The sequence below is a fragment of the Gigantopelta aegis genome, chromosome 6, assembly GCF_016097555.1.
Source record: "Gigantopelta aegis isolate Gae_Host chromosome 6, Gae_host_genome, whole genome shotgun sequence".
Taxonomy (NCBI): domain Eukaryota; kingdom Metazoa; phylum Mollusca; class Gastropoda; order Neomphalida; family Peltospiridae; genus Gigantopelta; species Gigantopelta aegis.
The window spans coordinates 14020626-14038112 of NC_054704.1; the positions used below are offsets into that span (position 1 = coordinate 14020626).

At 39.1% G+C, this 17487-nt stretch overlaps 1 protein-coding gene across 3 annotated transcripts in view; it reads left to right on the plus strand.

Moving 5' to 3' along the window:
* The window catches only part of LOC121374097 (laminin subunit alpha-2-like), a 163110-nt gene that overhangs the window by 94014 nt on the left and 51609 nt on the right, over positions 1-17487 (plus strand). For all 3 annotated transcript variants that reach the window (XM_041501019.1, XM_041501020.1, XM_041501022.1), the window contains 6 exons: positions 858-967; positions 7689-7872; positions 11033-11169; positions 14745-14885; positions 16274-16444; positions 16922-17110. In XM_041501019.1, the coding sequence (XP_041356953.1) occupies positions 858-967; positions 7689-7872; positions 11033-11169; positions 14745-14885; positions 16274-16444; positions 16922-17110 (932 nt within the window). The remainder of the gene's footprint in view (positions 1-857; positions 968-7688; positions 7873-11032; positions 11170-14744; positions 14886-16273; positions 16445-16921; positions 17111-17487) is intronic.

Genomic DNA, 17487 nt, shown 5'->3' on the forward strand with positions numbered 1-17487 from the left:
TTTTGGTTTGTGGTTTTCAGGCAAAAACCCAGCTTATTTAATTATGTTTTGTTGGTTGTGTGCTATTGAAGTAAATTACTATGCCCCTCCTTGCAGTTATCTATTCAAGAATAAATGTAATCATATCATTACTGTATAAATATTGCTTGGTCTCCATCTTATACTGTAATATGACTTATTTATGCTTTAACCGGCCTCGGTGGCGTCGTGGCAGGCCATCGGTCTACAGGCTGGTAGGTACTGGGTTCGGATCCCAGTCGAGGCATGGGATTTTTAATCCAGACACCGACTCCAAACCCTGAGTGAGTGCTCCGCAAGGCTCAATGGGTAGGTGTAAACCACTTGCACCGACCAGTGATCCATAACTGGTTCAACAAAGGCCATGGTTTGTGCTATCCTGCCTGTGGGAAGTGCAAATAAAAGATCCCTTGCTGCCTGTCGTAAAAAGAGTAGCCTATGTGGCGACAGCGGGTTTCCTCTAAAAACAGTGTCAGAATGACTATATGTTTGACGTCCAATAGCCGATGATAAGATACAAAAATCAATGTGCTCTAGTGCCGTCGTTAAATAAAACAAACTACTTTTATTTATGCTTTGGCCACTTTTAATTTAGAATTATAAAAACCTCACTTAGAAAAATAAATTTTCCACTTTTTTTTTACAAGGCTTATCTGGGTTATCTGTAATATAAAGATTACTGGGGTTATTTGTAATATTAAGATTACAGGGGTTATTTGTAATATAATGAGTACCACTATTGCACAACACTGTAGCACAACATGTTTCAGTGTGTGAATGCTACACTAATTATTATACTAATTATTAATTGACAGTAATAGAAAGATAACCTGTTTCAGAGTGTGAGTGCTATGGGCCGGGGACCAGCAGAACCAATCTATGTGATCAGCAGACTGGCCAGTGCAACTGTCGACCCAATGTTGTTGGACACAAGTGTGACAGGTGTCAGGTTAGTTTTAGTTAAGTTCAGCACTCGGTGTATGTCTGTAGAATTAAACCACAACCAGTGGTACAGCACAGTACGAGACAGAAGCAAAATGTGGGCAAATATTATAGAGATAGTTTTATTCAACTTACCGTACTAGCATAACAACAATGCTATACGACCCTGAGTTATAACCTCCACTGCAGAATTATCTCCCCTTGCTGGATGTATAACCTACACCCGCGCATGGGTAGACCGTATATCCTCTTTTTTTTGATTCTGCAGTCCTCCATTGCAGTCATGTTCGAGTTCTATAGTAAAATTTTTGTCAAATTGTTAAATTGTTTATTAATTTGTAATTTTGTTTTACTCTGTCATACGAGGTCTTTTGGGTGATTTACACAGGGGGTTAATGTCTGACACGGCTTCCTCGGGCTCCAACCGGTTGGTTGTGTGTGCCGAGGGGGGTTGTCTTAAACGACTGCCCCAGGTTGATCAGCATTTGTTATGTCGTTCTTGTTGTCGGGCTCCGTTCCACCTGGGGATTTTCTTTTGCCTCCGCCGGTGGAGGCAGCGCCTGTTACGGTTGTAACGGGGGCGTCAGTCAGAGGGAGTGCAGTCGTGGCAGGAACGACTGTGTCTCTCAGTTCCGACTCCCATCTTGCTGATGGGGGAAGGGTTATCGGTCCTTCTGTGGAGGGGTCGATTAGCTCTAGAATGAAGTCGGCTTCGAGGCGCCGTTTGTCTCACCAGATTTCTGGTGCAGAGTTGGTCGTGGTGTCCGAGGGCGCCGTTTCGATCAACGCATCTTTTGGCGCTACTTCGGTGATTGAACCACTTGGCGAAATTGCAAAGTCTCACAATGTTGTCTCGGTCACGGAGCCGGGCGGTGTTGTTTCGGGTGCGACACTAGTGGACTTCCCTTTTGTTGTTGGGGCGCCTGTACAGCGTCATCAACTTTTAGATCATTCGCATGTGGCTACGTCAACTGGGTTGGCTAATTCACACGTGGTACATTGGGTTCAGAATTTGGCGTGTACGAATTTCCCGACGGTCTGGTTCAACTAACACCACCAGTCCTGTTGTCTGCTTCGGCAGGGATCAGGGAAACTGCAGCTTTCTTGGGTGCACCTGTGTCTACACCGATGGTCAATCCGGACCTGTCAGATTGGGGTAGAGGTTCCAGGCGTTATCCCTCGACTGCTTGGGCGGAACCTTTCGTTCAGGGTCCCATGGTTTCGGGTCGCCCTCAGGGGCAGACTCGGGGGGATTATGTTTCTCTTTTTGAGAATTTCATGGCCTGGCTAGGGGAATTGCCTCCACCAGTACCTCCACCGCCGGGGTTTCCAGCGAGACCGGGGTTGGACCAGTTTGCAGATTCGGCCGGTCTGCATCGTCCTGCCCATGCAGTTTCGTTTCCGTTATGGTCAGCGCATGGTGCATCGTTTGAAAAAAATTCTTGTTCGGAAGAGGATTTTCCCTCCGAATCAGTGTGTGGTTCGGAGGAAGGGTCGGCGCCAGGTTCGGTGCTTGATGAGATTCCCAATTTAGCCGATGGTACGCCAGATGGCGATTATGATTACCAGGCGGTTCTTGGTTGTGTACGGGAACAGGTCCGACTGGAGTGCGCGGATGCAATTCCGTCGGAGGAGGCTGTTCAGTCTTACAAGGGTGTTTGTTTGGAAACCGGCCTTTAGCGACGGACGCTCCCTGGCAGGATTTCGGCTTACCGTTAGCGACGAGGCGCATGAATCTCTTGCAGAGATTGATGCTTTGATTGCAGGTAGCGATCGTATTTTGGGGGCGGTGGTGGAAGTTTCTCCGGCAGCGTTAGCTACCGGGAAACTGTTGTCTGCGGCGAAGGTTTTGTCCACGTCTTCGTATAAGACATTGGGAGCTTCCTTCCTTTCACATCCAGCGGTCGTTTCCGCTAGGGTGAAGGCAGACTGCCACCCATCTCCTAATGTCAGTGTGCCACTCACGGATTTAGAGACTTTGGAGAGGTTATCTAAACTTCTTTTTCAAGTCAATAACCATTTAGGTACGTTCCTATTTGGGTTAGATAAAGCAGTCACAGGTCTTCCGCCGATGGCTAAGGGTTGTTTGTTGGCGGCTTCTAAAGCCTCTCATCACATCGCTCAGCTTGCTGGGCGTGTTTTTGCCAACAGTCTACTTCTGCGTCGGGATCACTACCTGGCGGGACTGAAAGCGATGGGTGTGGTTAAAACCTACTTTCGTAGTCGCTCAGTAAGGGAAACCTTACTTTTTGGGACCAATTTTAACTTGGTCATGGACCAAGAAGCAGCAAAATTCCTCCCTGCTGCTCAGTCCCGAACTGCTCGTAAGCGCCAGGCGGCATCTACTTTTAAGCCTCCACCTGTTAAGAAATCGACTTTTCTTGACAGTTATCAGATCCCTGTGGTGTCTGATTCGGGCGTGCAGTCGGGTAATGCCCGTGGTTCATCGAAACAGGGATGTTTTCGGGGGAAGCCGGCACGTTTTCGTGGTTCCGCTCGGGGCAAGGCGCCCAGGGGTGGGAAGCAGCCGGGATGAGGGTGCGTGGACAATCGACATCTGCTTACGGAGGTTCTGTTAGCAGATCTTCCTGTGGGGGGCAGATTGCGCCATTTTGTTCAAAGTTGGTGCGAACTGCCAGATCTGGACCCATGGGTTTTGTCGGTTGTCCACAACGGATACAGAATTCCGTTTTCATCACCCCCTCCACTGACGTCCTCCCCCCGGTTACCTGCAGTACCGTCTGTCGACAAATGAGTACTGGTGGAGAAGATGGTTGTCGAGTTTATCGACAAGAAAGCCATCCAGGAGGTAGATTTGGGCACTCCGGGATTTTATTCCCATCTGTTCTAAACCTGAAGTCGCTGAATTCTTACGTCATTATTCCATCTATGAAGATGGAGACGGTTCAGTCTGTTCGCGCTTTGCTTCAGGTGGGGAAGTGGGCGGCGTCCATCGATTTGAAGGATGCTTACCTACATATTCCAATCCATCGGAAATTTTTGGAAGTACTTGCGGTTCCTCTACGACGGCAGAGCTTACGAGTTTCAAGTACTGCCATTTGGATTGGCCACAAGCCCTCAAGTCTTTACTCGGGTAGTAAAGGCAGTGGTGGGGCATGTACATCTGTTGGGTATACGGATGCACAATTACCTGGACGATTGGTTAATTCTGGAGGCGTCACAGACGGCATGTCTCGTGGGCGTGGAGTTCGTGATCGACATGATTCTCCGATTGGGGTTTATTCCCAATTGGGTCAAGTCGGAATTAATGCCAACGCAGGTTTTCACTTATCTCGGGGTGGTTTTCTACCTTGTGGAGGCGACCGTTCTTCCGACGGATTCGCGACTTCACAATTTCACGACATTGGCACAACGTCTTCTGGTGGAGCAAAGTGCATCGGTGCGCACGCTCCATGTGTTGATAGGCCATCTCGAAAATTGCTGGCGGCGCTGAATGTGTGGTTCAGACGGTTTAAGAGACCGCTTCAATGGCATTTATCCCGAGTGTGGGATGGTCTCAGCTGGGATTTGGTGATACCATTGGGGCCTTGGTTCATTCTTCCGATTCAAGAGTGTCTAGTGGACAAGTGTATGTCCCAGGCCGTTCCTTTACACCCACTTTCTCCAGAGTTGGTCCTGTTTACTGATGCTTCCCTCGAGGGGTTCGGTGCACACCTTTTGGATCAACATCTGTCAGGGGTGTGGACTCCTTCAGAGAGGAGTCGTCACATCAACCTGTTGGAGATGGAAGCAGTGCGTCGTACTTGTCTCCATTTCAGGACTGTTATTCGACATCGTCAAATTTTGTTGAGGTCGGACAACACGTCGGTTGTTGCGTACCTCAATCGGTGGGGAGGCACCAAATCCCTGTCATTGAGTCTTGCGGCTTTGGAGATTCTGGAATTGTGCGACGATTGGGGAGTGGTGTTTTCGACCAAACACATTCCTTCGTCTGTGAACGTCTTGGTGGACGCTTTGAGTCGTCGTTCCCCAGTTCAGACGGAGTGGATGTTGCACTGGACAATGGCTTATCGAGTTCTTCAGTTGTGGGGGAGTCCTCAACTCGATATGTTTGCCACTCGCCTGAACTGTCAGTTGCCAGTGTTTGTATCGCCGGTACCAGACCCACTGGCACTGGAGTACGATGCGTTGAGCATGGACTGGACGGGACTGGAATTTTACGCCTTTCCCCCTCTGGTTCTGCTTGGCAAGGTTCTGGCAACGTGTCACGCTCATAGCCCCAAGTTGGGCAGCTCAAGCCTGGTTTCCTCCGCTCCTGTCACTTTTAGTGCAGGAGCCGGTGCGGTTGCCGTTGATACCTGATCTGCTCAGTCAGAGACTGCGTTGGACAGAGTGGCATCCGAAGCCGGAGGTTTTCCGACTTCACTCATGGCGGTTGTCGGGGTTTCCCTCCGAAACCGAGGCTTTTCTAAACGGGTTGCTGAGCTCATCTCCTCTTCGAAGCGCCAGTCTACGGAGAGGGTCTACCAGTGTCACTGGCGCTCTTGGGTTCGTTGGGCGACTGAGAGGGACGTGGATCCCTTGTCGCCTACTGTTAATGACTTAGCTGAGTATTTTCCGACTCTTGTTCAAGAAAGACAGCTGAAGGTTCAAACAGTGAAAAGTCACCGGTCGTCCATTTTCACTACTCTGAGGCAGTGTGGACGTCAAGATTTCTCAACGAATCTCGTGTTGCACGGTTGAGAAGCCTTCCATTTTGCCTAAATGGAATGTTTTTCTGGTTCTGCATGCACTCAAAGGCAAATCCTACGAGCCTTTGAAATTCGCCAGTCTTTGTCATTTGACATGGAAAACTTTGTTTCTGGTCTCACTAGCGGCTTGCCGTCGTATTAGTGAGATTCATGCTTTTTTGCATGATTTGGTGGATTACAATACAGATGGGTCAGTTACGTTACGTACTGATCCTGTTTTCGTGGCTAAGAACCAGGTGCCAGGGGAAGAGTTTCCTCCGGCCATCATTCAGTGTTTATCTCGTACGCTTTCTGCGGATAATTCTGATAGACTTCTTTGTCCGGTGCGGGCTTTGAAATTCTATTTGGAGCGTACTAGAAATCTCCGGCAAAACATTAAGAGACTGCTTTCACACACCAACCAGGAGACATTACGAAGAATGCTTTGTCGAGATGGATTGCTGCAACCATCAAACTGGCATATGAGAAGGCGGGTGATCATGTTCTGCGGAATTTCTCCGTTCGACCTCATGAGATTCGGGCAATTTCTGCTTCCATTAATTTCCATGATTCTTTGGACATTTTCAAGGTCATGAGTGTGGGGTTTTGGAAAGGTCGACACACGTTTGACCGGTTTTATTTTCGTGATATGGCTGTTGGTCCGGACGGAACTCGGCGGATTCAGTCAGTCATTGCAGGGCAGCAAGTCATTTCGGTGCGCAGGCCACGAGTAGGGGACGACCCGTATTTCGTCCGGTCGCTAGTGACAGTCTTTCTGGGAGATAGTTCTCCATCTCCTGTTTGGAGAGTGGGGGGGGTGGATGGTTGACTATCTGGGGCAGTCGAGTGTCTTTTACCATTACTTGGTGTGCGGGTTTCCTCACCTTGTTAACTTGGTTTACTTTTAATTGGGGTTGTAGTTCTTCAATTTAAAAGTCACTTTGACATTTTATACCTCGTATGATGTGGGTTGCTTTTTCACTGTATCATTACTTGAGACGAACACTACTGGTTGAATGGGTAAGTCCTCCTTGTTTTCGTACCTCCTCCCTTTAATGTTAAATTCTCGTGCTTTAATGGTGTTATATAGGTAAGTTGAATAAGACTATTAGAAAATTTGTTTCTAATTTTCATTATTATTCATACTTACCTAGTACTAGCACAACAACCATTACCTCCCACCCACCCCGAGGGAGGTCTTTTTTTATTCAGTCATTCCGGACTTTGAATCGATAACGAGGATATATGGTCTACCCATGCACGGGTGTAGGTTATACATCCGGCAAGGGGAGATAATTCTGCAGTGGAGGTTATAACTCAGGGTCATATAGCATTGTTGTTGTGCTAGTACTAGGTAAGTATGAATAATAATGAAAATTAGAAACAAATTTTCTAATATTCGGGCAAAATGCACTAACCTGAGACCTTTTTACCATGTATTTCCATTATTCTACCCTCAAAATTAGCTGTAATCCATGTAAAACTGTGTAGTGATTCATTTGCTATCTAATATAGTTGTTTAGTAATTATGATAATATGAATAAATGTTGTTATTCAGATTCCACCATCAGTAAGCCCATTGGGCTATTTCTCATTCCAGCCAATGCACCACGACTAGTATACCAAAAGTCGTGGTATGTGCTATCCTGTCTATGGGATGGTGCATATAAAAGATCCCTTGCTACTAATGGAAAACTAACAAATTTTCTCTCTATGATTGAGTCAAAATGACCATACGTTTGACATCCAGTAGCCAGTGATTAATAAATCAGTGTGCTCTAGTGGTGTCCTTAAACAAAACAAAGTATTTATCCAGATTCAGGCATTTTCATTTCACTCTGGCAAGAACCAGCCTGCCCTCTTATAAAAATGGGAGCCAGTATGCTTGTGTACAGCAGATGCAGTTTATAATGAACTGGTACCAGGTTAATGCTTGCAATTTTTACTCAGGTAACCAGTAACATAGTGAAAGATTTATATCAGTGATTGCAAGCTGGTTTTTGTGATTGTTACAATCTAAGCTAATGTTCTTTACAGGTTGGTTACTGGGGCATTGAGTCGAGGACTGGGTGCGTGGCTTGTAGCTGTCACAACGTGGGCTCCACCAGCCCCCAGTGTGACGTGAACACTGGACAGTGTCCATGTCGTGTGAACGTCGGCAGTCAGCAGTGTGACCGGTGTCTGCCGGGATATTACGGGATGTCATATGGAGGATGTCGGAGTAAGAGACTAAGTTATTGTATAACACTGAATGATTTTCAGGCTGTAATATAGAATTGAAAAAGTAGGAGAAGTGACTTCTCCCATCCCAGAAATGGTCTATTTATTATATACATATTTCCTAATTTTTGACAATATCTTTCGCTTATCCTATCGAAAGCATGTAACGTCATGATATATTTCTTCCTATGGAACTTTGCCAGAAAGTTTACTTGACCATAGACTTTTAAAAGAAATTTGAATAAAATTTATCTTTATTAACATTTATTTAACAATACTGTGGTGCACCTGACAAAGCAATCCTCCAAAAACTCCCACAAAAACAAAATGAGTTGAACGCCGTTAAATTCTTACACTTACTCAATGACACTATATTGTGTCATCATTATTTTAGATATTTTATTGTAATTGCACTTCGTATCCCTTTTTTATAGGTACAGTTGTTTAAATTACATTTTTTTTATTTTTCAAATACGATCAGATGCATTGGTAATCATCAAATTTAAATAACGAAGAAACAAGACAAAGGAAGATAATTTAATAATGCACTTTTACAAAAAAGTAAATACAATTTCTATATTTTCAATGTAGCTAAAATATAGTGAAAATATGACTTTTCACCGAATATGACTTTTATGGTTTCCATAGATCTATATATTTCATTGCTATGTATATAATAAATCTGATTATTACTATTATTTAGTAAAATTGTATTAACTTAAGTAAATCATTGATCCCATGGCTAGTGGATTTTAAAACAATTTTAGAAGCCCTGACTTTTGTATCTTTTCATTAAAAATGCAATATTATTTAGTGATTAATAATTAATATGTCCCCCGTTATGTTAAAATAAAAGTAATAATTAGTGTTTTCTGATATTACTGAAATGAATGTAGCTGAGAATTAAGAATTCTTGACTGGTCACTGCAAACGGTGTGACATACAGGCTGGCGCCAAAATAAAAACATGGACCTGTGAGCTACAACATTAATCAAGTGTCTTGACATCTGTTTTGTGATTTTGTTTTTAAAATCTGATTAGGTCCAAAATATTACTGTGACTTTTAACTTCTCATTTCTACTAATAACTTGGCAACTTCAGCCGAATATTGATGAAAAAACATCCTATTTCACTGGTTACTGCCAGAGTAAATAAAAGGGTAACTCTGGTTATAGTTTAAGAACTGTAGTTGGGGTTTTTTAAGAATCTGGCTTACAAAATGTTTGCTAAAGCTAAGTACTTTTTATCTTCACATTATCTTCTTATGCATGTGTGGTCATTTTAATAGCAATGATATCTTAACAATTTGATTTATTTAATTCTTAATGCATGTTTGGTCATAAACATGCAGTGTACACCATAAAAAGTTTATCTATAAAGATTACCTTCATTAATCTATAAAGATTACCTTCCATAAAGATTATTTTTTATCTTGAGTGAAACATAAAAGATTTGTTCACCATATTCTATCACAGTATCAGGTTCTGGATGGGTTTTTTTTTACATTAGAATTTTTTTCATTGCTCTTAATTAGGTTATCAAAACCTGAAAGGTGGATAGTTTTCTTTGAAGCATAAAACCAGAAATTTGGATTATAAGAAATAGACTTACAGGCTTCTACCTTAAAGCTCGCTCATTGAGCGGTCGGTCTGGGATCAACCCCAGTCTGTGGGCCCATTGAGTTATTTCTCATTCCAGCCAGTACACCACGACTGGTATATCAAAGGCTGTGGTATGTACTATCCTGTCTGGGATGATGCATATAAAAGATCTTTTGCTGCTAATCAAAAAGAGTAGCCCATGTAGTGGCGATAGCGGGTTTCCTCTCTCAGTATCTGTGTGGTCTCTAACCATATGTCTGACGCCATATAACTGTAAATACAATGTGTTGAGTGCGTCGTTAAGTAAAACATTTTTTCTCTCTTTTTTTCTACCTTATAGTGGTTGGTGTTGAGTGGGCCTGACTAGTACTTTAAAATTCCAACCAGTGCTGCCAATCATAATTCATCTGCTCTATCCTGTCTGTGAGAAAGAGCATATAAAAGATCCCTTGCTTCTAATAAAAAATGTAGCTTGTTTCCTCCCAGACAATGAGTCAAAAATCACCAAATGATTGACATCCAATAGCCGATGATTAATAATTCAGTGTGCTCTAGTGGTGTCTTTAAACAAAACAAACTTTAAAACAAACTTCCATATGCTATAAACTTTAATGTATCTGCTGTTTTCAGAGTGCTTTAAGATGTAATATACCTGTATCTTCAGTTTGATGGTGTGAGCCATGTAATCAGCCATATGCTATAAGGTGTAATATATTTGTTGCTTTTAGTGTGTGAATCATGTAACAAGCAATATACTATAAGATGTAATATATCAGCTATTTTAAGGGTGTGAACCACATAACAAGTCATAAGATGATATATCTGCTGATTTCAGGGTGTTAACTTTGTAACAAGTCATAAGATGATATATCTGCTGTCTTTAGGGTGTGAGCCATATAATGAGCCATATGCTATAAGATGATTTATTACCCCAGCAGGCACTCATAACGGAAAAAATGAAAATCATAAGTTCTCACTGAGAAATTATCATGCAATGATTTAGCGTACACTACTATTGGACGATTTGACGCCAACAAACCAATCACCTTGTCGGTCTTAAATATGACGTCATCATGATTTGGCAAAACATACACAGTGACGTCATATAGTTTAAAGTGTTTACGTCTTTCTGGTTTCAGTCTAAAACTTGTAATAAAATGGTAGTTTAATGCATTTCATTATAGATTTTTTTTTTTTTTTTTTATCAGAATATAAAATAATAATACCCAGAACAGTATAGTAGTTTACATTGTTTCTATATATATGGACGTGTAGCCACTGTAGGCTATATCGAAAATAAAGGCTTTTAGAAACCCCACAAAGCTGGGGTAATAAATAGAATAACAAACTCTGTACCAGTTATTTTCAAATTTATGTCTGTCATATATCTGCTGATTTCAGGGTAACAAGCCAGATGCTATAAGATGATGTATCTGCTGATTTCAGGGTGTTAACATTGTAACAAGCCTTATGCCATAAGATGATATATCTGTTGTTTTCAGGGTGTTAACATGGTAACAAGTCTTATGCCATAAGATATAATCAATCTGCTGTTTTCAGGGTGTGAGCCATGTAATGAGCCAGGTCATATCTGTGACCAGAAGACTGGTAAATGTGTGTGTCCGCCCAACACTCGCGGCCCTCGGTGTGAGGAGTGTATTGACACAGCGTGGAACTACACCAGTGAAGGATGCAAGGTAAGTTCTGTCTGCATTAGATGATGTGACTATTTACAGTGTCAAATTAAAACTGTCAAATTAAAAGTTAATAATTTCACTTATGTACATTATAAGTATTATTTTTTTAATGAAACCTAAATGTGGGAACAATTCTTGATTTTAATTCTAAAAATATTGCATTTTGAAAAATATATTTAGTATTGTAGGTGTTTTTTTTTTAATTATTGAAAAAGCCCACTATTTTAATTCTAACATTTTTTAAAATCATATCATTGGTGTCATTTTGATAAAAGTGATAATAATGGCCTTTGCTATATTTAGTACATGCATAATATACTTAATTTTCAAAGTATTCTAGTAATTAAAAATGTATTGCTTGTTAGATTTTTAAGGAATTGTCAATATATGGACTATAATAATAATAATAATAATTATTATTATTATTATTATTATTATTATTATTATTATTTATACATAAATATGGTATTTATGGTAATATTGAAAAATAAATTTCACTTCTTAATATCAATTATTGGTGTTGTTTATTATTAACTATATACAATGTATGTTGTGGGTTATGGAACTTTTTGTAGTGTTTTATGGTTTTTTATTGGATTTTTACTAACTGGTGTGGCTTATTTATTTTGTTTTTGTTTGTTTATACATGTAGGTTGGGGAATGTTGTTTTGTAATTTTGTTTCCACCAAATAACACAAGTTTGTACATAATACACTTGTCACACACTTGTTATCTGTTTTTTGTAATTTGTCAGTGTTTGTTTTCTACTTACATTGTTTGGAATTAATCTTATTTTTGGTTTGCTTTTAGAGTAATTTTTTAAAGCACTTGCTTTTGGGAATAGTGTTTTAGAATTTAAATTAATTACATTTTCACTGATAATTTACTAATTTTTGTGGTAATGGTATTGTATTGATGCACAAGAAACTGAAAAGCTGTTTTAAAATTTAGAATGCACTCCTGCATTTCACATGCATTCCTGCATTTCACATGCATTTTGTATTACATTTTTGCAACTATGAAAGTGGTTATTAGATGAGTCTGTGAGCTATATAAAATTTATGATACTGTGATGCAGTTTCACTGAACCATTTAAAAGTTATGTAATATCACAGTAAGATGGAATAACACATTTATGCAATATGTTGATCCATGTAGATAATAAACTGATGCCATTACAGTGGAAACACTTGCAGACTATCATGCAATATCTTGACAATAAGATAAAACAAAAGTACGAAATTGTCATATTTGGTACTTCCTTTATTTCACTTTATTTACGACTTGATACCTCTTATTATTCAATACATACATGCACATAGGTCCAACATACGGTGCCATAAAAGTGTCTGATATAAGACTAATCACTACTTACAAAAGTCCATGTGGCTGCCGTCATTTTGTCATTGTCAACATTTTGTGGCTGTGATAGCAGATTCATTGTAGTCTTTTGGATAAAAAAAACAGTGGCTGCTGGTCACATTGAGCAGGTGATTGTAATGCAAAGTTAAAACATACATGTATAGTGATATGCTTTGGGGGACATCGAACTGACCATCGCAAATATTTGGCAACCTTACACAGATGACCATAAAACTGAAAGCAGATTTTACTGTATAATTATATTTAATGCATTTTTCAGTTAATATATAATTACATCTATAACATAAAACAATTTAATGAGCTATAAACACCTTTACAATTTAATATAAAAAAACCTGCTTGTAATGACATTGCTTTTACCCAAGTTTTTCCAACATTTCCTTCAAAACATTCCTTAATTACTTATTAATTAATTGCTTGATGTCTGCTGTAAACTGGATTGCACATGTCCAAGGTTTTTGTTTCAGCGTTGTAACTGCAGTGAGTTTGGCTCACTCTTACAGCAGTGTGACCCTGTGAAGGGCTCGTGCACGTGTCTGCCCGAGTATCAGGGCTTCAGTTGCGACCAGTGTCTCTTTGGTTATTATCGTTTCCCCATATGTGACCCATGCATGTGTGATGTTAATGGCACAGAGTTGGCAACATGCCGTCAGGATGGACTTTGTAATTGTGACAAAAGGGGTCGTTGTGAATGCAAGGTTGGTGAGGAAACCAAGAAAATATTCAAATATTTTATTCCAAAAATTTAATGGGTTTTTTTTTGTGTTTTTTTAATTATGTAACAAAAAATATTTTTCCTAAAACTGTTTTGTTCTTTTAAACTAATTTTGAAAGGATTTGGATAAACGAGAGGGCTAGAAACTATCATTGTCTTATTCAGTTCAAATTCTGACTATAATTCTTAAAAAATATTTTCAAAACATTATTATTAATTATTAAATATAACCTTTAGATTTTAAAAAATAAAAATATTTTCTTGGTTTCCTGTAGTCAAAGATTACCTATGTTTTATGTGTATTGTATATGTTTTATGTGTGCTTCATAATGTTATTTGTTGCACTAACAAATCTTAACAGAATCTCACCATTCAGGAGCTTTTCAATGTTTAACACAACTTCAGCCTTTATGTTGCTTTGAGCTAGAAAATTCACAGTTATACTTGGTAAAGCTTTTTAAATGCTTCTTACACTGATTGATTTTTGACATCCGTTATTTTTTTGCTCACTAATAATTGCTAATAATGCAAAGAAATGCACATAGCTTGTAAGTCATTTAATGTGCTGATTTTAGGATTTTAGGACAGCTATATCATATATTAAAGTTGCCGGACATTAGCGCTGGTTTTGCTTTCTCAGTAACACTGATTTTTTTTATACAGGAACATATACTTAATACTGAAACCAATTATACGCTGGATCATATTTTAACATATATACATTATACCCTAAAACCAATTAAAGATTCAAGGCAAAAACAATTTTTACTGCATTGATTTCAGCTACAAAAAAGGCATGTGCAGTCATTATGTCTAAGATAATTATATTACATATAACTAACTACATATATGGCTTGTAAAGACTGCATGTTGAAATGCTGTGGACTTGAGGGGCTGCATGATTTGCCCATTTGTTCACTTGTATTCAAAGTTTGTAACTAGGCTAGCATATTGGTTGCATGGCATGTGGCAAGCAATTTCAATGATATGCTTTATTTGTATTTTACTTGTGAAATATCAAGAACTTGCAGTGAACATTGATCGTCTGTCATACTGAATGCATTGTAGAATGGAACAGTAATAGTAAACAAATGTGACTAGAACAAATTGATCAGACATGTTTTTGATAAACAGTAATAAAAAATTAACTGAAAATATAGATGTCCTAATTAATTAACATGAATAACACACCACATCCAATGTGAATTAATGACTTGGATTCCTTGTTACTTAACTTGAATAATGCACCCATAATGGTTTCTAGTCAAAAAGATATCCCTAATATTCCAATACCTTGATTCCTTTTGCTGTATTTTGCAACCCAAAGGAAATGTTATTAATGTCCTAAGAACCTTTTAACTTTACTAATTAACATTAAATTTGTCTTTACATTTCTTTATTTTGTAATTTTAATAACATGTGTTTTAGTTGAACCTATTTACGTACCTGGGTTAAACAAAATTTTAAATAATTTCAGGTGAATGTGAAAGGGCCTTCCTGTTCCGAGTGCAGAAGGAACTCATTCAGCCTGGACCCTGAGAACCCTAAAGGGTGTACAGAGTGCTACTGCTACAAAAGGTCGCGAGACTGCTTTCAGGCCCGTTACGTGTGGCACACTGTGAGTTGGCTTTCTTATTCTTACACACTGGCTTTCATAGGAAAGGACCATTGGTGGGCCCATTGGGCTATTTCTCGTTCCAGCCAGTACACCACATCTGGTATATCAAAGGCCATGGTATGTACTACCCTGTCTGTGGGTTGGTGCATATAAAAGATCCCTTGCTGCTAATTGAAAAGAGTAGCCCATGAAGTGGTGACAGCGAGTTTCCTCTCTCAATATCTGTGTGGTCCTTAACCATATGTCTGACACCATATAACTGTAAATAAAATGTGTTGAGTGTGTCGTTAATTAGAGAATAACTAACAAGCTACGAGGAATTATAAATTATCTGTCCCGAGTGAATGAATGTTGTAAACTCGAGCCTTTGGCGAGGGTTTTACAACATTCATTCACAAGGGACAGATAATTCGTAACTCCTCGTAGCGAGTTGGTTATTCTCTTTATTACCCATTGTCAATTTTAACTTATTTTTAATGTAAAAATTCCTCTGCAGTCTACTTAAAGCCATCAGCCATTACGTCATATAATCCTGCGCACATTACATGACATAATGTAAGTGACGTAATAGCATAACGATAAAGTAGATCGTATAATGTATGTGTAATCTGACTCCTGAATGGAAACATATGAACGAAAGTGAAGTTCTGGCCATGGCAAGCAACCAATCAAACTTCGTGACTTTTAAGCCAGCCAATCAGTGGCTGTAGAAGCAATCTGCACACTGTGCAGAGATCGGAAAAATATTACCCTGTATATTTGAGCCCATATGGGTAATAAAATAAAATATTTCTTGATAGGAAAGGAATATTTGCTTGATTGGTATTTTTTGTAATCGGTGCCTATTATTCAGAAAGCATGCAGCCAGTGGGCCAATAATGGACCATCAATGGCTTCTTCATTAGGTCACCTCATTTTGGCCAGTCATTGGTGTTTGCTATATACACATTATTTGCACATTATTTAATGGTAATAATGATTTTGACCATTCTAACCAAAATCAATGTTAGGCCAAAGTACTCGTGCTATCTAGGAAGGTCTTTAGCATGTGATGCTTTTATCGCTAGGTCTAGATAGTGAGGATGTGTTGTGTGTTAGTGAAGTGTTGTTGGGACATTGTGGGCTGCTACAGTTGTTCTTTACAATATTAAAAATATTTTTAGTTCGAGTCCACCATGTTCTGCATAACTTTTTTTTTACATATCTTATCACTATAGACTGCATGGCCTGTTGTCCATTCCCATCATTAAAATATTATGTAAACCATTTTATGTCTTATGTTTGTATTGACCTCATAATCATGATGACAGTTCAGTGAAATTTGTCTTTTGTTAAAGGTATCATCTTGAATATGATTGTGATTACACAATTTATTATTTTTCATGCAGATGACCATTCCGATTCAAAGGGTTGCAATTGGACCAGTTTCCACAATATCTGCGATCTACAAACACATATACCAAGTGATACCAACAGGAGCCAGAAGGGTTTCAGTGGTAGCGACATCAGCCAAGCAACCACTTTATTGGGATTTGCCAAATACCACACACGGTGATATGGTAACCATATTTTACTATTAGATGATTTTAGATGTAAAATTGTTAATGTTTTATTTGTTATTCAATGCATCAAGTATGAAAGTACATGTACTTGAAAACTAAATGTAGAAATATCACAGCTTTGTCAAATGGAATGTCACCAGAATTTATCTATGTTGTATATGTTATATTTGATTTTTTTTAAATCATAAAATATATTTGAAAAAAGCAGATGGGATATAAAAATGTTTAAAATGTACACAGTGATGATTAAATTGGAGATAATTTTAACTTCAGATATAAAGATTTATTTGTTTGTATTTAATTGACAAAGACACTTAACATAAAACAAATATTATTTTTTGACAGACAAAATCCAAAACATTTGAATTTATGGTTACTGTCACATTGGAACATGAGAACCATTAAATTCTGCATTTTCAGATGCCAAACGTAAAAAAAAATCAGTGCTATAGTCATTTTATGTTTTTATTACAGACCCTCTCCTACAATGGCCAGCTGGACTTCTTGCACTACTTTGAGGGTGAAGACTTTGCTGGGTTGTCAAGTCAAGACAGAAAGCTGCCCTTGGTGTTGCTTATTGGCAATGGTTTCATCATTGCTTACGGACACAACATTAGCCTTGAATCCAAGCATCCTCAGGCTTTGTCTGTGAAGCTCCATGAGGTAGAGTATTACCATTAGCTCGGGGCTGAAACCCTAACTAAAAATTAGGCCAAATATACATGAAATTGTTGGGCTACCATGTTTTAAAATTTACAGTTACCTGTCAGATTTTATTTGAACAGTTTCTCCTTCAGTCATTTCTGTTTTGAAACATGGTCAATTAATTAAATATTTTTGGGGTGATTAACACACTTTATTTTTTCATTTCAAGATATCAGCGTGGTACTTTGGTCAAGTTTTAATGACTTTTCTAGAATGCCATGGCATCATTAATTCAGATAAGTCATATTTTAGGAAAACAAATATTAAAAAAGTTAAAACAAATATCTCCTTGGACGATTCTCCGGTTCAACGGACACTTTGCTCTATTAGAAAAG